At 44.5% G+C, this 20979-nt stretch overlaps 3 protein-coding genes across 5 annotated transcripts in view; 2 read left to right on the top strand and 1 right to left on the bottom strand.

Moving 5' to 3' along the window:
* Positions 1-11525, top strand: part of prkcab (protein kinase C, alpha, b) — a 73694-nt gene extending 62169 nt beyond the window's left edge. The window contains exons 6-18 of one of the 2 annotated variants that reach the window (XM_076024112.1): positions 524-680; positions 944-1078; positions 1194-1287; positions 3032-3061; positions 4346-4486; positions 4588-4761; positions 5352-5443; positions 5590-5652; positions 5774-5912; positions 6463-6543; positions 7225-7332; positions 7742-7882; positions 9025-11525. In XM_076024112.1, the coding sequence (XP_075880227.1) occupies positions 524-680; positions 944-1078; positions 1194-1287; positions 3032-3061; positions 4346-4486; positions 4588-4761; positions 5352-5443; positions 5590-5652; positions 5774-5912; positions 6463-6543; positions 7225-7332; positions 7742-7882; positions 9025-9189 (1520 nt within the window). In that variant the 3' untranslated portion in view covers positions 9190-11525. The remainder of the gene's footprint in view (positions 1-523; positions 681-943; positions 1079-1193; positions 1288-3031; positions 3062-4345; positions 4487-4587; positions 4762-5351; positions 5444-5589; positions 5653-5773; positions 5913-6462; positions 6544-7224; positions 7333-7741; positions 7883-9024) is intronic. The other variant, XM_076024113.1, reaches the window with a different exon arrangement.
* A 2218-nt stretch (positions 11526-13743) lies between these two features.
* On the top strand, positions 13744-16594 carry LOC142886876 (voltage-dependent calcium channel gamma-5 subunit-like). Its single transcript, XM_076024117.1, has 5 exons — positions 13744-13954; positions 15035-15121; positions 15363-15503; positions 15607-15752; positions 16217-16594. Exons 1-5 carry the CDS (start codon positions 13759-13761, stop codon positions 16475-16477), a joined length of 831 nt encoding a protein of 276 aa, XP_075880232.1. The 5' UTR covers positions 13744-13758; the 3' UTR covers positions 16478-16594.
* A 1120-nt stretch (positions 16595-17714) lies between these two features.
* The window catches only part of LOC142886875 (cytohesin-3), a 29401-nt gene continuing 26136 nt past the window's right edge, over positions 17715-20979 (bottom strand). For both annotated transcript variants that reach the window (XM_076024115.1, XM_076024114.1), the window contains exon 13: positions 17715-20230. In XM_076024115.1, the coding sequence (XP_075880230.1) occupies positions 20158-20230 (73 nt within the window). In that variant the 3' untranslated portion in view covers positions 17715-20157. The remainder of the gene's footprint in view (positions 20231-20979) is intronic.

The raw sequence follows: 20979 nt of genomic DNA on the forward strand, positions 1-20979 counted from the left end.
GTTTGTCTCGAGTGACGTTCGGGGCGTTGCGTTTACGTTTGACGGCATGAGTGGATGTTAATGGTTTTTCCCTCTTGTGACACGGCGCCAGACCCGAAGAGTACGTTCGCTCCGCTAGCGTTGCTAGGAACGTGTACAACTGCGCGACGTGTCACCAAATGTCAACAGATTTGACAGATTGCGCAGTGCAAGGAGTGGGACAAGTTGGCTCACAGTCTTTCCTGTAAACTGGCCAGGCAAACTGTCAGTTTCAAACATTTATGAATCCTTATCGAATTGTCACGTCAGATAGCGATCTAAGAAATGATCTGTCGGCACACCCCTAGCGTGGGGGCGTGTCCTATAATCTCTTAAGTCAATGAGTTGAACGGCCCATTTCTGAGCTGCCCTCTCCTTTTTGCCAAAACAGTGCCAGTTAAAATATATCTAAAGAATAAAGTTGGGGCGAGTCGTCACAGCCGTGTTAGCCGTTAAATTAGCGTGGACTGACTCTCGGCCTTTGGGCGCCTTGTCCTCCCTGCAGTGGGTGAAGCCAGGAACCTGATCCCTATGGACCCAAATGGACTCTCAGACCCCTACGTCAAGCTCAAGCTCACCCCTGACCCCAAAAACGAGACCAAACAGAAGACCAGGACCATCCGTTCCTCCCTCAACCCCTGCTGGAACGATTCTTTCACCTTGTGAGTCCTCCATTACATGACCACCGGAATGAAATCCAGAGACAAGAGTTGTTTCTCTTATGACAAAAAAAAAAAAAACGCAAAAATATATCCTGCAGATACAAAAACAACTCGTGTGAACAATAAAAATCATATGGACTGACTAGACTGTGTGAGGGGAACATGCATAACATCCATTGTAACTGTGATTGACTTGTCACGAACAAGACTAAGACCTTTGTTGGTACACCTGGACAATTATTTATCCCAATTTTCTTCTTCAGCAAACTAAAAGCATCTGACAAGGACCGCCGTCTGTCTGTAGAGGTGTGGGACTGGGACCGGACCACCCGGAACGACTTCATGGGCTCCATGTCATTTGGAGTGTCCGAGCTGATCAAAGCTCCTCACTGCGGATGGTCTGTCTTTGAGCTTGGCCTGTCGCGACGCTACAGATACTTCAAGAACTATTTCCGGTGATGTAAATTAGAGTAATTACAGTAAGATCTGGTTGTTTTTTTTACTTTCCTCCAGGTACAAGTTGCTAAGCCAAGAGGAAGGGGAATATTACAACGTTCCTATTCCTGAGGTGGACAGCGTCAACCTGGAGCTACGACAGAAGTTTGAGGTGAGGAGACACGGGGTGGGTCGGGAGGGGCGGGGGGGTCAGGTTGTGACACTGCTAGGGAAGCATGACTCCGATTTCTCTACCACACTCAACTTGGTCGAACGCAATCTTCTCTCCCGTCACCATGGTAACCTTGTCCTTGTTCTAGCTTGTGCTTTTCACCCTCCACGCAAGAGTGGATGATCGCGACCGGAGAGCAACTGTGTGTGTTTTTTTAAGGGGTTTTTAAAGGGAAAAGTCTCATGCACGCATAAACATTGCGGCCTTGCAGTCAGCGAAGGTGAGTTCCTCAGAGCCTGATGTTAAAGGGCTCCTGCTGCTGCTGCGACACGTTACAATTTATAACCCCCCTCAAACCAATATCAATGAAAACAGCTATGGACAACATCCAGCAGTGCCGAGGCAATAAAGGTGAGATTGCTTTTGAGGAAGGCCTAAAATACCCTTAATATGAGCTTTCTGGAGGTCCACAGAAGGTTAAAGCACAAAAGTTGTGTCTTAAAATATCCCGTACAGTACGAGACAATGTCCTCCCAGACTGAGGCCAAACTTTAGCTTCAGTCTTTATTAAACTCACACGGCTGCACATGGCGTTTCTATTCTCTCACCATTGCAAAGTGAAGCCGATTTGCTCCAATATGCTAACTTTGCACTGCCAAATAGAACTTTTTCTTTAAAAAACCTTTTAGGTTCCTATGTCCATCGCATAAAGACCCCAGGGACTCCTCGGACGATGACCAATAACAGATAAGACAAAATTTATCGGGGGCTCTCCTGCCACTTTCATTTCCGGCTGGGATTTTCTTAGCAGCTTGTGAATATTTAAAATGTGGAAATGGAAAAAGAAAAAAAAGATCTGTGGCTTCAACATTAACCTTTACAGGCCATCGCACGGTCAAATTGTGCGAAATTGAGACTTTACTCCTCAGAATGTGTATTTTTGTGTTGAATACAAACGTGGCTGCACTCCCAAGACTTTTACAGGCCCAAGCCTTATTATAAATGTATTGTGAGTGTATTTGTTTCAGCTAAAGTCTTCACAGCAGAACAAAGCACTTTTTACAAAGTAAGCAGGCGTAACCTCATCTTGACTGTGATTATCTTTTCTAACTTACAGCTAACTGTCGCTCTCTAGTGGCACTGAGTGGAATTTCGTTTGATCCCTGAAGTCTGTTTTTCTGGGAATTTGCAAGCTGAATATTGTGACGATAACGGGTCAAATAGTGTGCACGCTGAGTTGTCTTACAATAGACTTGTTTGTACGATGCCATCACTCTACCCACCTATGAGCCTGTGCATCCATCCTGGTGCAACCATTTAGACTGAAAAGACGCCTTTCAAAACAAATCCACGTAAACTCCTCATGCTGTCGCGGGTAAAATTGGCTGCCGTTCAAAGGGGAAGGTGACGAGGAGTGATGGATGCACATGAGCTCCTTGTTTCATCATTGTTTGCCTCCACGCTGTGCAACAGTGACCCTGAATTTCCCTGGCGGGGTGGCGACGGTTACCATGGAAACTGACAACAAGCTGCAGAGACGCACCCAGATGTGACGGAAAACAGATTCACTCCGTGTGACGTGCTCTGCTGTTTTGCTAACACAACGTGGTTTTACATGTTTACATGTTTGTCCTGTTGCTCCTTTCTCCCCCTGCCTCCCCACCCTCCACCTCCTCAGCGGAAACGTCACACTCAGATTGACCCTCTGATGCTCTAACGCCGCAGTGTCTCCTTCTTTTTCTAGGCCTGCCAGTTAAATATCCACTATCTCAAGGTAGCTCCTCTGGCTGTTCGCTGCCTTGCTGTTTTCTCTCACTATTGGCTTGCGTCGCACTCACTCTTTTTTTTTTCTTTCTTTTTTTTTTATTATTGTGCCGGGATTGTTTGTGAATCTCCGCAGAGTTTCCACAAATCAATCCAATTTACTAACAAAGACTTCGGAGGAACGTAAAGCCCAATTTGCTCCTTCCTCGTAGTGACTCTGGGGGGGACCCCGCGTCATCTGGACGCATAGCAGCATATCTCCATGGTGCATTTTGGAGGATTTTGCACGCAAAGGTCAAACCGGCAGCGTCTGACATTTGCAAAGTTCAAATTTGGGTTGTGCACAGAGAGGAGCAACTTCTCTTCCTCAGTGCAAAACAAAAAACAAAGAAGGGGGAGGGGGGGACTCCTCTGTGAAAGACTGAAGCCCAGAACCTCGTTCTGCTGTGTAAATTTCAAATTGGGTCAAAGCTGCCGAATGGAACGGCTAGTTTCCAGACTCTGCACTCCCTGTCGGAAAACACCAACACCAAACAGCGTTGTTGTTAGTAAATGTGTTGCCACACCACACCAGTGTGCTGACCCCTGCTCCTTGTTGGCAGTGGGGTCCACACTCATGAGGACCCCACTGCACTATTGAGGGCCGCGAAGACACGATGCATGGACTGACCACTCACTAATTCACAATGCTCCAGCACACACTCAGGTTCTTTCTTTCCTTCTTTCTTTTTATTGTTTACTTGCATTTTACTTGGTGTGCATGCAGAATCTTTCCACACGGTGGCACTGTGGTACAGATTTCATGATTTGTTGTGTGCCATCACTCTCACTTGGACTTTTGTGTGTGGTGATAAAGGTTGAGCTGTGGTTTTAATTATTCATTTAATTTTAATTATCTTTTCTTTTTATTGTGTTACAACTTTCAAATTCATTCCAGGCTGCGCCAGAAAAATACGAACATGTTTTTGCCACATCAGGGAAAAGACAACATATTAAATTGCTTGAGAATTCAAACAGCAACCAAAATTTAAAAAAAAAACAAAAAAAAAAACCAATAATAATAATGCAATCAGCTGCATCCCCAGGAGAACACAGAACAGCTTTGGCACACAAGCACACACACTGACAACTGCCTCGTGTCCTCACCTAAAGTCACATGACATTGGTAGACATAAATAGTTATTTTTCGGACTTTTTGGTTGTCACTTTTTTTTTTTTTTTTTTATGAAACTGATTTGATTACTCAGAAAAACATCTTATTTATTGTGCTCATCCATTTGTTTAAACACCTCAGAAAGCCAAGTTGGGTCATGGTAAAAAAGTGATCACGCCGTCAGACCACCGGAGGTTCAGCCTGCCGTCTGGCAACATGGACCGCATCCGATTAAGCGACTTCAACTTCCTGGCCCTGCTGGGGAAGGGCAGCTTTGGCAAGGTGAGGAGCCAAAAAATAATAATAAACTCAGTAAAATGCCTGGTTCTCTGGAAAGTCTCAGAATCTGTGCGCATTGTTCAACGAGCGCTGGTCGCCTGCAGGTGATGCTGGCCGAGATGAAGTCCACGGAGGAGCTGTACGCCATCAAGATCCTGAAGAAAGACGTGGTGATCCAGGACGACGACGTGGAGTGCACCATGGTGGAGAAGAGGGTGCTGGCCCAGAGAGACAAGCCGCCTTTCCTCACACAGCTACACTCCTGCTTCCAGACTGTGGTGCGTAACAAAACTAACAGAGCTGGAAAGTGGAAATGTGACGGGGATGCCACCAGTGCCCCGAAGCCGATCCTGAAACCCTGCCCCGACTCAAATACGAAAACCCTGTGTGTGACAAGTGGTCAGCAACAAGTGTGAAGTCGAAAGCAGTGCATTCCAGTTGTGCTGTTCGCCTTGGGTGTGATTGATTGAGCTCGCAACTAGACAGCGAGTGTTTCCACGATTCTTCCAATTCATCATGTTGGGTTTGAAGACAGCTAAGGAAGGAAGAAAGAAAAATAAACAGCCCAGAAACATCTGCTTGCTCGCCCTTCGCCAGCTCTCCGCAGAGGAGATTGAAGGAGTGACGTCAACCCTTTGAAGGCACGGTGACTCGGGGGGGTTTGATAAGACCCTCTAGTAGTAATCAAAGCCTCCTGCCCTTAATGCACTGTTATGGCACCCGGCTCAGAAAACACACTTTAATGTCTCTGCACATTTAAAAGATTGAATACTGTGCAGTAACTACTGCAGTTTCCTAAATGCTTTTATTTTCTTGGTTCTTTTGGGCACTACAATCCTTGTTTGTTTGTTGGTGTGTCTTTTTCTAGGACCGGCTATACTTTGTCATGGAATACATCAACGGAGGAGACCTGATGTATCACATCCAGCGTATGGGCAAATTCAAGGAGCCACAGGCTGTGTAAGGATAATCGCTGAGCACGACTGACAGTGGCAGAGAACAAATACTGTGGCATCCAAAAATGAACTTTGTGCAAACAGTGATTTGTGTTGATTGCTGTTTCTGCTTCGAGGGCATCGTGAACATTCTGTTTTCTGTTTTTACAGGTTTTACGCAGCAGAGATCGCTGTTGGCCTGTTTTTCTTGCACCGAAAGGGAATCATCTACAGGTGGGTCGGTCACGGTGGTTGTCAGGGCTTCCAACACCGTGTGTCGCTGTAGGGCAGTGCAAAGAGGGAAAAGTCTTTCAACATTCCCCATGCGCAAAAAAAATAACTTCTCCATTTGCAGGGACCTGAAGCTGGACAACGTAATGCTGGACTCTGAGGGCCACATCAAGATCGCAGACTTTGGCATGTGCAAGGAGAACATGTACGAAGGCATTAACACGCGCACTTTCTGCGGCACCCCCGACTACATTGCACCAGAGGTGAGGATGTCAAAGAGTCTCATTTAAGTGAACGATACACAAGCTTCCAAACATATGATGCTTAAATTGGCAGAATTTGGAATAAAACTTGAAATTGCATTTTATATGATATGATACGATCTCAGAAACGCACACGAGAGCCTGAAAACAATGGCTGTCTTCCAGAACTTGCCTGGAAGAAGGCCTCCTATTGCTGGTGTGTGTGTGTGTGTGTGTGTGTGTGTGTGTGTGTGTGTGTGTGTGTGTGTGTGTGTGTGTGTGTCTTTTTTTGTTTTTGTTTCGTGTGTGTTTGTGTGTGGGAGGAGTTTGATGGCAAATTAGCTGGCAGGAAAAATATCGCCTGTGTTAAGTCAGCTCTGAACAGCAGTATCTGTTTAACAGCGGCTCATTAGAAACGCTGCTTTCTCCTCCGCCGGTCCTTTCGCCTAATTTGCGCTGTCAACACGTCATGGCTGCTTTTGTTTTTCCCCAGCAGCAGCTAGAACTGAGATTTTGGGGATTCAAATTAAAAGCATGCGCTAACATTTGTTCACTTTTGTCTTCATTTCAGATCATAGCGTACCAGCCTTATGGAAAGTCAGTGGACTGGTGGGCTTATGGAGTCCTTCTGTACGAGATGCTGGCAGGACAGGTAATATTGTGTTTAGCCATGTTATGGATTAATGTCTGATTAACGATAAGAATAATAATATGAGTGTGAAAGGGGACCACATGTGTCCCTGAGTTATTCCATAACGTGCAATAATCATCAGTTATTAGGCAGAAAAAAACATTTTTAAAACAGGGTATTTAAGCCCCTTTTTTGCTACAGGTTGTTTTTCTATTTCTGGGTTTTCTACTGACGAAATGAAAATCAACTTTTAAAATTCCCATTGAAATCTGGCAAACTTGAGTGAGCGTTTTTTTTTTTTTTTCTTCTTCTTCTTCTGATGAACTTTGGATTCAGTCACCTCTTATGAAGTAATTAATAACCAAGTGCTGAAAAGAGGCAGTGGAGACTTGGAAGTGATCAGTCACTTGAGTGAAAATACTCCAGGAACTTACTGAGTGTCATTGGGGCAGCAGAGGGTTTTTGTTTTCCAGCACTTCAAGCATTAGAGGCTCATTTACCAGCCACAACACGGCCCAGAGCTCCATTTCTAACTGTTGAACACAGGAGAGGTGAAGCCAACTCACCTCTGTGCCTCGTCAGCCGTGCTGTTGGCCGTCATCGCCCCCATCATCATCCTCACCTGTCTGTCTGTCTGTCTGTCTGTCTGTCTGTCTGTCTGTCTGTCTGTCTGTCTGCATGTCTGCCTGTCTTCCTCTTCAGCCGCCGTTCGACGGGGAGGATGAAGACGAGCTCTTCCAGTCCATCATGGAGCACAACGTCTCCTACCCCAAGTCCATGTCCAAGGAGGCCGTCTCCATCTGCAAAGGGGTGAGTGGACCGTTTCGCTAAAACAATGTTGCAAATTCCACCGCAGGTTTGATCACAGGCGGAAAAAGTCAGTTGCAGAGTACATTTTTTTTTTCTTTCTTTGATTTATCTGCATACATCAGCTGTTCACGGGTGAAATTAAATGTGACTAAGGAGCCTCGAAAAGACTATTTCAAGGCGGTGTGAGGGGAAGCACTTTAGGTGTCAGTCTGGCGCTGAGTAACGTCATCCGAGTGTTGCTCGAGTGAAAAGCACGACGTCAAGAGACTCAACTGATCCTTTCTTGCAGGACTTAATCACCAGTTTTCACCGTTCAGCCCGCTAACTCTTTTGTTGTTGGTTTGTTGTGTTGTTTTTCTCATATATATATATATATATTTTTTTTTTTTTTTCTGCTTGCTGCTGCCAGCTGATGACCAAGCATCCGTCCAAGCGTCTGGGCTGTGGCCCAGAGGGGGAGATGGACATCAGGGAGCAGGCCTTCTTCAGACGCATCGACTGGGATCGGCTGGCCAACAAGGAGATCCAGCCGCCCTTCAAGCCCAAAGTGGTGAGCGTGATATACTTGTGGATCACCCAAACGCTCCATCCATCTGCTCCTTCGTCCGGCCTCTCTCTCAAATTTTAGAACCAGTCAAAACGTTTGCCCACCCCTTATTCTAGCAGCTTTGCGATGGTTTGTATTCACCAGCTGATCGTCCAGTCACTCACGTCACAACCACTTAAAGCTGAAGTGCAAAAAATGGAGTCTGTTCATAATGATTTCACGTTCAGCGACGTTCCCACGCGGCAAAAAAAAAAAAGAAAAAAGAAAAAAAAAAAAGGCTGATTTCTAGAAAGAGCTACGCGACGACGTCTCCTGCCGGATCAACGTGCTCTTCCTCACGCATGAGACGAGAGACAATCCCGTTCGTAATATCGACAGCAGGCTGGAGCCCAGCTGCCACCGGTCCACCAGAACAAACCCCCCCCCCCCCATTCCCTCGCATCCTGTGCGCCCTCGCTGCCCCCAGCGCCCCCGAGCGACGAGGGCGCCGTCACCGAGGGTTAAAAATAGCTCCCCTAAGAGCGTCCCCTCCCACCCCCTAAACCCCACCCACCCCCCACCCACCCTGCTTCCACATGTGGGCTGCAGTAAATGCAGGGTTACAGCGGTTACTAAAACGGCTTCATTCCTTTCAGTGCTGCGTATCACAGCCGGGGGCTCGCACGCTGTCATTAGCGGGGCCGTAGGCACCGGCAGACAAAGGACCCAGCTGAGGCTTTAATGGCTGTCGGCTCCTGCGGCGCTGCAGAGCCGCGTCCACCTCAAAGATCCTCCCTTGAACTCCAGCGCGCTGCAGAAAATCGCTCTCGCTTCGACGGTAATAATAATGGAAATAAGGGAAGAAAAGCACCGCTGTTGCCGATTCGCGGCAGCATCCACATTCGCTCATCTCCAACGCCATTGACTTCCGGGCCTCAACATTTTTTCCCCGCCTCCCCCCCCGGGGGTGTTGAGAATCTCAAATGAAAGCCTCGCGAGGGATTTTTGTCAGAAATGTCGGCGTGACTTTGCGAAAAACTGTGATGGCAACACTGCTAATGTCCAAATAGACTTCCTTAGTGCATGACCGCTGAAGATGATTTTCACTGAGGATGATTTTGCTGTAGATTTGACCCACTTTTTGTTTTCCGGAACGTGTCTTTCAGTGCGGCAAAGGGGCGGAAAACTTCGACAAGTTCTTCACGCGCACGCAGCCCGTGCTGACCCCGCCCGACCAGCTGGTCATCGCCAACATCGACCAGAGCGAGTTCGCCGGCTTCTCCTACATAAACCCTCAGTTCACCCACCCGTCGCTGCACAGCGTCGTATGAGGGGAGGGCGGGCGGCGAGAAGGCGAAAGAAACGGCGAGGAGGAGAGAAAGCATGCACTGTCGCTGACAACAGGATCCTTCCGAAAACATCCCAGAGCTACATCGCCCTCCGCAGTTTTCTGTCTCCCAGCTGTGGGTTCCCATGAACACGAGTGACTGAGGAGAGTGGAGCCAAGTGTTACAACTACAGATGATCCTGGGTGAGGAGAAAAGGGTGCGGGTACTCACATTTTTACATGTTTGCCCTCCCCCGATTCCCCGGAAAAAAAAAAAAAAAAAACATCTTATCATTTTCTTAATTGCCACTGCGTTCGTTTTTTTTTTTCCCACCCCCGCTCCCCTAAAAAAAAAAAAAAAAAACTTTCCTCCCATGAATGAATGTGTCTGAATCGGTCGCTGTTAACGATGCAATTTGTTCTCCGCCTCTCATGGCCGACTCCGCTCCTCCGGCTCCGTCTCAGCTTTATCGAACTGGCGCGGCGCGACAACCTCGTATTTTATATTTATATAATCAAAGAAAAAAAAAGATTTCCAAAAAAATAAATCAATAAACACACAGGTAGTACGCTGTTACATGAGTGCCAAAGTAGTCCACGTCCTTGTAACGTTTCTAACCCTCCGGCCTTCCCGACGCCCCCAAGATCCCCTTTAGCAGGGGGCCGTTTATATATCTGTTATTTTTGTAAAGTGTGGAGCTACTCTATATGTGACAGCACAGAGAAACAGAAGCACACCATGCCGACAGGTACAGGTACAGGTACAGGCTGTCTAGCCGCCTCGGTCCGGAAGCATCTAGGGTCAGAACGTCTTAACGAGACAGTGTTTTAAAGTATAAACGCTATTTCCATATGCACAAAGCTGTTGCATGCTTACTTTCTGACTCCGTCTGAGCAGTAGACTGTAGGATGCAGTAAAATGTCTGGTATTGTTGTAAAGTTTAGTATTATGACCTGAGCTATGTTGATATATTAATTGTTGTATGTTTTGGAAAAAAAAAAAAAAAAAACCTAATCAGAGGAGGACTTTCTATCGGTTGAAAGGGGGGAAGTAATTATCCTGTTTTATGTTCTGGTGCAACTCCACAGAGACGTCCAAACCGAAATCTATTGTATGTCAACTTTTGTCCCCCCCCCCCCTTCCCCTTTTCTTATACACGTTTCAAAGAGATGTTTCCAAAAGAGAAGCTACTTGCAGATTTTATACTATGAACTGAATGTGCTTTTACTACGGTAGAAAGTTTCTATGTTTTAGAAGAACCCCCCCCCCCCCGGTTATAACGTTTGGCTGAATCTTTGCTAGCTTTGTTACATGTACTCTCACTATCTATCCGTGAATTTTTTTTTTACTACTCGGTGTCATGTAGAATATGCAGCACCTACTGTGCGTGGATAAGAAAAACAAAAACATTGGATAACCCCTCTAGCCTTGACCTGATGAGTCTGATTGTGATGAGTTCCAGAGCCCTGCGGCGGCTAAAAGAAGCTTTTCCTTTCTTGCGTATATCGTGTGTGCATGCGTAAGGTGAGGCCTGACCTAAGCATGACCAAGACCCCAGCATGATGCAGAGCCCCCTTTGCCTTCTCCCACACACACAGACACACACAGACGCACACACACACACACACACACATCAGTGATGAGGATGACGTTTTCGTATTTTGACACACTTGCCGATGTAACGCACATTTTTTGTTTTGTTCCACTCTCACCCTCAATCCATGTAACCGAAACACTGACACAGACGAAATATGTGCAAGTTGCTTTTCTTGGCTTTCTGTACACCAGTGCCAAAATGGGTCTTTCAGTTTTCGACAGTCATGTGTGCGTCCACAGTGCTTTCTTCTTTCTCTCTGGGTGGCAACAGTGGTAGCTTTCACCCCTGCAAACGCTGGAACTCGCATATTTCCTTGAATTACAGCTAATAAATAATCAACAGCTTTGCCGCAAAAAGTTTGCTGGGGGTTCGGCTCAACGTGGGAAGAATTTGGTTATCTTTCCCTTAACATTGTAGTTTTCGACTGGACTCCTTTTTAATGTGTGTATTGGAAGCTTAACAATAGACACAATGGTTTAAAACAGTGGTTGTCAACTGGTGGAGTCTCAGGACCCGCATTTTTCTCTTTATCACGAAGTCGCGACCCAAAGTTATTCCACAAAAAGGAAACAGTTAGCCCACTTTCTATCATATCCAGTATATAAATTATTGAAATGATTTAATTGAATTGTGTGCCCTGCAAAATGAATACATAAAAAAATATATTTTTCTCTATAAATATATATATTTAGGGAAACTGCCCACAAAGCAGCAACCCTCTCAAAACAGCTCCGCAACCCACTTTTGGATCGCGACCCACCAGTTGAGAAACACTGGTTTAAAATACAATTAAATGTGAAAACTAGCAAATGGTTAGGGGGGAGAGGGGGGGGGGTTAAGTATTAACTGACTACATAACAGAAACATTTTGAAATACAAGCATGTTTCCAAATGTAAACAACCACTTCCGATCTTTGCTCAATAAAAGCCTGGGCCGCTATTCGAGGAAATGTGGCATTCGTCAAAAATTAGCACGCAGACTGGGATCCGCTGCTACACTCGGACCAAAACTGACAGTGTTACTGTTGAGAGAAATCTAATGTTTAAATGTCTCACATTGAGAACTGAGGAACCGGATCGTCACACGTCTGGTCCAGTGAGCACACCGAATCACTTGCGAGCAGCAGTTCGGGCCACCGTTTGGATGTTTGTGCACGTTTCCTTCCACCGACACCTGCTTTTTCTGTTGACCTGACTCTCCTTGTTTCTCTGTTCATTGTGGTATGATGAATACTGTGTTCCAATAAAGTATCAAATATACCAAACTGCAGTTTTGTTTTGTTTGTTTCCTTAGCTTAAGTCTAGGCGTGGATCTGGCTTAGGTCTGGAATACAGGGCTTGGCATGCTGTCTGTTGCTACTGATTCTTTTCCAATATTCTATATAGAAACCAGACCAGTGTGAATATATTGGTTCTACAAACTAAGGACACTGGGCATGAAGCATCAGTCAGTACTTACGTTATTTTACTAGGAATCTATTGTGAGGAGGCGAATGAGCTCTGAGACCTGCAAGTCAAGGCCATGTCGTTGGCATGAGATCCTTTATGAACATACAAAAAAGCATAACATATCTGCCCTCACGTTCCTTAAGTGATTCGTTAAGCATTTGAATTTTTTCTTTGTGTTGATTTTCTGGATATTGACAAACTCGGCGACAGCAGGACACGATAAAAATAAATAAACAAATTAAAAAAAAACCTGGCTCGTCAACATGAGCACACAGAACGTGACAGACGCGACGCTGCTCGAGTGATCGGTTTGCTTACGTCACTCAGTTCCTACAGACCCGAGCTCTCCTCCGTCCCTCTCTCTTTTACGCACTCAACAGCTGAGTGCAGCTGGTGGAGCAGGCAGCCTCGCAGCTTTCCTGGGCGCGGAAAGAAAAGCGCAAACGAAACCCGGCAGGAAGAAGAGAAACAGACAAGATCCCCAACTTTTACGTTTTTCTTTTCCCCCCCAAATCTTCAACGCCAGTCACCGTGGGCTGGGGGAGCATCGGACATCAACACACAGTATGTAACTATACAAGAAGGTACAATATCAATTTCCGCTCCAGCCTACTGTCTCTCTGTTTTATCTAGGAATGTAATTCTTTTTGCAGGCTGGATGTGGTTGCAGGGAAAATATTATCAATATTTCCATAATTTACACTGTTTAATTTAATGCATGTTTGCACTGTTAGAGAAACATTGAGGCAAGAGTGTTGGACTTATTTAAAATTGAAAAAAATTGTGTGCAATTTTGTTACTGTGGATGATGATTTTCTGCTCAGCCGGATTCCCATTTAGCCAATTTAGCCTCTTTAATGCACCGGCCACTTTTTCTTTTCTTTTTTTCCACCTCAAAAGGTTGTTTTCAGCAGGGTTCTTTGCTCTAATTCACTGCTGCAAAATGTCAAAAACTCAGCCTGGGGCTTTGGAGAATGTAGGCATTCTTATTCTCGGTGACGGCATGCGATACATTCTGGACAATTTGGAATTTTCAATCCGTTTCTGTCAGTGCAGTCACAGCGATACGGAACGAGGTGTGCTGAATATGAATGTGTTGTTTTCAGTATTGGCAAAGGTTTGCGCAGGTCAAGGTCAAAATGCAATCATTTAATCTGAGTTTTGGAGTTTGCGATTCCCCTGCAGCCTCAAAATATGGGAACAGGTGGATTGATCTTTTTTTTTTTTTTTTTTACATGATTCTGCAAATAGTATCGATGGAAATTTTGTCAGTTGTCAAGATGGATGAACCATATTTCAAGAGTGTCATGAAAGGTTACAAAAATTAAAAAAATAATAATGTAACATTTATCTTACAAGACAAGCCTGCAACCTTAGTGTGTCTTTCTGTAACGCCTCTGTAAATCCCTCTTCTGCTGCCTCCTCCAGGATATATTTTTTTTTATTCCAGACTACACTTATTTTTAACCATCAACTGCCAGAGGCCCCCTCCCCAGACCGCTCGTGCCCTCCCCTTCGCCGAGGCAATGAGCGCGTGCGGCAGGAAGGCCCTGACATTGCTGAGCAGCGTCTTTGCAATCAGCGGCCTGGGGCTGCTGGGATTGGCAGTCAGCACCGACTACTGGTTGTACCTGGAGGAGGGCGTCATCATGCCTCTGAACCAGAGCGTGGACATCAAGACCTCGCTGCACTCGGGCCTCTGGAGGGTCTGCTTCCTGGCTGGTGAGTAATGAGTCTGGCAGGGATGCTGTCGTCCACTCTGCCCTGATGAGAAGTGACATAAGAAAAGCTGAGAGATGTGAGGTTCTCAGAACTACAGATCCGATATATAACGTGAGGGATTGGGCTGTCGTCACTGTGTTTGACACGTGTCTTAAGCTATGAACTGTAATAACAATACATGTATCATGTGAGAAAACAAAACTGAGGCTTCAAAGAAAGCCCATCACTTTCACAAAATGTAATTCAACTTAACTTCTGCTTCTACGAGCTAGGATGCCATGACTATTACCACACGATACTGTCAAATCCACTGATTATTCTAAATGAGGATAATATTATTAATGTTAATTTATCAACACTGTGCACCTGTCTCAATATTGTAAACTTTGGGACAACTCGACTTAGGCCAGTGGTTCTCAAACTTTCTCTGTCACGACCCACCTCGGAGGAAGAAGGTTTTTCATGCTAGAAGCCCCAAATAACATTTGACGTAGCTGTGTCTTGAGGGATCCCGATGAACCTGCAAGTGGCCCCATGTCTCTAGGACAAAGTTGACTTTTGACCCCATAGACTTGCATGGCATTAGGGCAGTGGTTCTCAAACTTTCTCTGTCACGCTCCACTTTGGAGGAAGAACATTTTTCATGGTTTCTTTGCTGGAAATCTCCGTTTTACTGTAAAAAAAAACTATATTTTAATACGGCATTGTCGTCACGTGAAGCCCCCGTTGTTGAGTACGTGCTCCTGTTAAGTACCACGCTCGAATTCTGAACTAATGCAACTAGCTAAAACTCTAAAACCGCGGCAGCTAGCTTACCTTTCCCGCTGTTTTTGACATGAATGATGAGAATACGGTGGCCGTGAAGTGCAAAATACAACAGTGACTTTAAAAAACGCACAGAGAGAAGCAAACTACTTGTATTAATCGTCTGTACTGTCGCCTTGATTTCAAACTGATTTTGTTTGTGCTGTATTCACAACATCATGTTTGGTGTAACAAGAAAATCACTTTCACATTGTGTTAGCTATGTGTTTCATGAGTCTCTTCATACATCTTCAGGTTTGTCTTTTGCTACCTCAGGTGAAGAGACTGGACACTGTTTGACCATTACATATATCATGCCCATGAATGTCCACCTGACGTCAGAGTCCACAGTAAACATGCTAAGTAAGTACTATAAGTCAGTGAGTAAAACGTCTCAATTTCCTGGAGAAAGAATCCAGCTTGCCCTTTTTTTTTTCTTTTTTTTATGAAAAATGATTCATGAAAAGGTGCACAGAGGCTTGGATGAGACCTTCAGTTCCTTTTAAAATAAGAGAATTATCATACATCCTTTTTCATTCCTCAACTCATTTTGAGGGTTTTTGTGTTTGTGTTTGGGGTTTAACTACAACTACTTGCTCCTCAGAAATGATTCGCTCAGCCACACCGTTCCCTCTAGTCAGCCTCTTCTTCATGTTCGTCGGCTTTGTCCTCAACAACATCGGCCACGTCCGTCCGAACCGCAGCATCCTGGCCTTCGTCTCTGGGATCTTCTTCATTCTCTCAGGTGTGCAGGTGTTTATTCCTCTGTGGTCCCATGTTATGTTTGTGCTTACGCTGTGTTACTCTTTTATGCATGTGTGTGTGTATTTTACCGTTTCACGTCACAGGTTTGGCACTGGTGGTGGGCCTGGTGCTCTACATCTCCAGCATTAATGATGAGATGCTGAACAGGGTGAAGAGCAGCGAGGCTTATTTCACCTACAAGTACGGCTGGTCCTTTGCCTTCGCTGCCATCTCCTTTCTGCTGACTGAGGTCAGAACCCTCCAGAGATGCATGGAGCTTACTAAATAATGCAGCATGGAAATAGCAGGCCGAAGGCCTGCATGACTCAATTCTTCAACATTGTCTCAATAGGTGGAAATGTATTTACATTAAGTTGGATTGACTCACAGCAAAATGTAGATTTTACTGCCCTCCACCATTCAAATAGAGGAACTGCAGAATTGCATCAACTTAAATATTAATTAAAACACATTGTTATCCAAGCACACGTTGGATGTATTTTAATTGTAGATTAAAATATAGTGTTTCATTATTCATCCATGGCAAAAACTTGTAAATAAAAAAAAAAAAAATGTAAATAGTAAATAGAAATTTTAAATAACTTGGGATATACTGTAGGTCTAAGGCATCACTATATGTTTGTCGTATTATTTAATCTTTGCAATACACAAGTATGATATTTACAATAGTTTTGTTTTTTTTACTCGGTGCAGAGTGCAGGCGTCATGTCCGTCTACCTGTTCATGAAGCGCTACACAGCGGAAGAGTTCTACCAGCCACGTCACGCCAGTTTTTACCGGCCTCGACTCAGCGACTGCTCCGACCACTCAGGCCAGTTCCTGCACCCAGAGTCCTGGTCGAGAGGGCGGAGTCCCTCTGACATCTCCAGCGAGTCGTCGCTCCAGATGAGCGCCAGCTACCCAGCTCTCCTAAAGTGCCCGGACTACGATCAGGTCTTCTCTTCGCCCTGCTGAGTCGTCGTAGCAAGAGGTCACAGAGAGAAGCACGCTCACCTTCGATATTTACGTTTTCTTTTCTATTTTATTTTTGAGGTGGACATTAAGGTGAGGCTGTAATTGTAGCTGGAGGGGGAATCAGTTGACAGACTGAGTTAAAGTCTGTTTTAAAGACATCAGAACAATACTATCCCTTGACTGTCATCATTTTTATTTTTTTTTAGGAAGAGTAAAGCAAAACAACTGCTGGATTAATTCTAGATTAATTCTTGTAGTTTTACTATCATGGTGAAACGTTGTTCTGAACTTAGTTTTAGTTCTGTCAAAAGGGTTTTCTTTTCAGTGCCTCATTACTGTTTCTGTCTGTGATTCTTTGCTGGCTCATTTGTCAGTATAGGCCCGGTGTGCAAGATTTCGTCGCCTCTAGTCGTAAGAAAGCAAACTGCATATACAGTAAATTAGGAATTGTGTAGTCATCACGACTGTCATTAAGCCCCTTGGCTTCCTCAAGTGGACCATAACTCTCCCAAAGTCATTAACAAGAGAGGGAATTTAAGGTACATTTTGCCAAGACCACACCGCACTCAGAGTGGTGTTACTTTCCTGTTGGAAAGCACTGATGTGGACTCATCTGTGAAATAAATATCTGCCTTTTAATTGATTGTTTTAATTCTTAGCATTAAATAATGCATTGTGAGAATGTGACTGTCTGAACTGTCATGATGTGGTACTTTTTCAAAGAACATAGACATAGATCTAAACATAGGGAGTGTTTCACATGAAGTGAATTTTGAATTAAAGGTAAGGTAATGGTGAAATGTTTTTTCAAGAAATATTTATTTTTAAATACAGTAAATGTTTGGCTTTGTGGATTGTGATAGCAATCCCCGTTGGAAGCCAGTGGAAAGATACTAGTGGTCGTAATTTTTATATAAAGTTTCATTTTTTTCATTACAAATTGTTGTGAAGGTAAAAATGCTAAACCAACTGAACCAGCTGAACTGTCCAGGAATGCCCACGAGGGGGCAGGCTACAACACACATGCAGCATACAGTAAATGTATTTCATTCAATTTTGTCTTTGCCATTGTAGAATCACAGTACGGACAGTAGAGGGCGTTCTCACTACAGTACTTTTTTTTTTTCTTCCTTTAAATGTCTCAATATGTTCCCTTTGAACATTTTGCCATCATAAAACGAGGTGAGCTTTGCTCTGGGTGACTGAGGGGAAGCACGATAAACACTCACCACAACACTATCTATGAAATTATTTAATGACGGCTCATTACTATTGCAAATATGTAGGTCAAGATGAGCATGAATAATAAATGCACCATACATCCGCAGCATACATCTTAATGTATTCTTTATATAGATACGTGTTTTGTACAACATGACCAATAGCTCTTACAGAGAATATAAAAGTTAATGCAACTATGAGCCCGTACAGGGCGGTACAAGATAATATTCTGCCCTGAACGACAAGGCCCACATTTTATTTTTACAATCACATAGAAAACTACTGCTGCTCATAGCTCTTTGACATCGGCACCGATCATAGCATCCTCTAGCATCTTCATCACCAGTATTGGTTCACTATAATCATAAACATTTGCACAATAAACTTTATCATCATCAGAAACACACCGTTCATCTCATCCGACATGGCTTTTTTTTCAACATTGTCACAGTTTTTGACAAATATTACCCGTCTTCTTATGTTCGTCATCCTCATTGTTGTCATCATCGTCATCATCCTATCATTTTTTTTTTTTGTAATTATTATTGTCTATAAGTTTAAGGCTTTTTGTAAAGAAGACCCCAAACGTCAGCTGAGTCAAACCTCTTCTCAAACAAGTTACAGAGTGTGCATACAACAACAGAGACCGGAAACCTATACAATATATATATACACACTTATATATATATATATATATATATATATATATATAACTTAAGCATACGTTGTTTGGCATTTTACAAGTAGAATCAAAAACATTTCACAAATGAAAATAAATACAAAAATGAAAAAAAAAATGGTTGTTAATATTCATATAATAAAGAACACAAAAGGCAAGCAAGAATCACAAACCAAATGCAAACAGGATCACAACAATACATGGACCTTCACTGACATACGGGTCAAAGACAAGAGGGAAAAAATAAGAGAGCTTCATCAGACAGGGGCCCTCGTGGGCCTTTTTGCACAGCTGTAAATAAAACCTTCTCATCTGACTAGAACCTTAAAATCTCTCACATTTTTTATTGATTTATTTCAGCCCTGTTTGAAAATACGTATGACCTTATTTCATCTGTAGCAAATAGACGATGCATCTACATTCTGCGTTCCTTTATTCCTTGGTTGCAACTGATTGATTCCTAACATTAAGAATCGTAATCACAGTTTCAAACCTCATCTTAGGCATGTTGGTTTTAATGCTTGGATGCTTTAGTTTCATTGATCGTTTGTTTTTTTAAATCTTACTTTTCATTAAAACTCAGGGCACAAAGCCAGCAGGGAACTGCATTTTTTTTTCTTACCGAAATCGGAAAAGGGATAAATCTTTTTTTCTTTTCTTTTTTTTGCCATCACATTACCAAAATAACAATTTTATCCCCACTTTAATTTATTTTCCGTGGCTCGAGCATGGACCTTGGCCAAAGAAAAGTAGGAATTCCTGTCTTACACTTGGCGCAGACTCAAACTCAATTGAGTTTCCTTACTATGTCGGGTTTGTCTTGTGATTCTGACTGCTGTACGGCAACTAATAAAGCCAGAGAGACTGCGGACACCAAGAACAAGTGTGTTTGGCAACTAGTAAGGTGCTAACAGATTGTCACAAGCTGTTGCGGCTAATGCTAAAGCTTAAACGGGAGCCTTGGGAAGGGACACCTGCCCTCTTTGGGCTCCTTTCTGGTGAAGTGAGGTATGTGATTTACTGGGGATTTACTGGCTGTGTTACCAAACATGACTCACCGTGGCTCCCGTTACATCAGTACAGTAGCAGAATACAGATGAAATTTTCAGATGACAATTAGAAAACATATTCTATTCCAAACCACAGGGCTTGAAAAACAAGTCTGCATGTTTTTGAAATTCTCTGCTCTGCATTCTATTTTTTTTTTTTTTTTAATCAGCCCAGCTGACTCAAGACTGCAATGTTGAAATGTCAAAGCGCTGGTTCTCTGAGGCGGCTCCAGGCAGAGCGTCAGTCTTGACTGCACAATCCAGGTGAGGCGTCTTCGCACCGGCCGCACACCCGGGAATCGTCTTGTTGTCGGCTTGTCCTTTGACGCACATGCACCCACACTGTACATGCCGTGCGCACCGGCAGCATGCACACACACAAAACACATCGGCCCGTTGTGAACCCACATGCATGCGTGTGCGTCTCAAACGTGGGGTGCTTGTGCTCAAGGGAGAGGAATTGCGGCCATTGGGGAGTGAGAGGAGGAACAAACCTGCTGGTTGGTTGATCGCTCTGTGCAAAAACCAAAAAAACAAACAAATAAAAAACAAAGTTTGTCTATCTGAGTTTCCTCCCTGGAGCTCCTTTGTCCCACGAGCCACTTGTAAGACAGTCTTTGGGGGAGGAACTGAGGTTTCACCGCCGTCGCCGCCGAGGTGTTCCTGACAGGGCGGCGAGGTAGGAGGACGGACGAGGTGCCCCGGGTGAGGCGATCGTCGTCCCCTTCCCGTCACTTCTTATTCGCGATGCGTCTCTTCCGGGTGGCCAGCATGTCGTAGAACGGGTCCCGGCTGATGCTGGCCCTGGGGAGGAAGACCGAGCCAAAGGACAGCGGTGAGACAAATAATCAGGCCACATGAGAGGGAGAGTCTTTTAGCATCTTTGAAATGGAAATGCAAGCCACACGCAGACAAACCCCTGCCTTAACCAGATCAAAAAAAGACGGAGGGGAAGAACAAAGTTTGTGCAGTGACCCAGTTTGGTTTCCATGGTTTCTGAAGAGGACCCCTCTACCCCCAACCCCCACCTCCTTCTCCTCCTTGGTGCTCCGGTTCGCTGGAACCTCCTCCAGAACTCTCAAGGCGCGTAGTAAAACACACAAACCAACATTTTGCCCTCCTCTCGTGGAGGCTTGAGGGTCTGGAGGAGGCTGAACAATGAACGCTCCAGAACTCGGGAGCACCATCTTCATCCATCCCCACCACCCCGCACCCCCTTTAAAAAAAAAAAAAAAAAAAAATCACTGGCAAAACGAGGCGCAATGAGGGGAGCGAGTCAGGAAGCCATTTGGGCTCCAGTGAGTAGCCCAGTTTCACGGCCGCTAAATCCTGTTAGCATCGGCACAAAGCGAGAGGAGGCTCAACCCCCCACTGCGGATATCTCTAATTCCCTGTACAATGCCACACGCGGAAGAATGAGTCCGCCGCGCGATGACTATCCGGCTCTTCCTTGTTGCTCATTGTCACTTCTGCGCAACCCAATTTCATCAAAACAAAAACTCTCAATTGTCATGCGCTCTAAACCAAGGGTGAGTAATAAGCCTTTTTTTTTG

The sequence above is a fragment of the Nelusetta ayraudi genome, unplaced genomic scaffold, assembly GCF_046127955.1.
Source record: "Nelusetta ayraudi isolate G7.1 ecotype Tasmania unplaced genomic scaffold, CSIRO-AGI_Nayr_v1 ptg000016l, whole genome shotgun sequence".
NCBI lineage: Eukaryota > Metazoa > Chordata > Actinopteri > Tetraodontiformes > Monacanthidae > Nelusetta > Nelusetta ayraudi.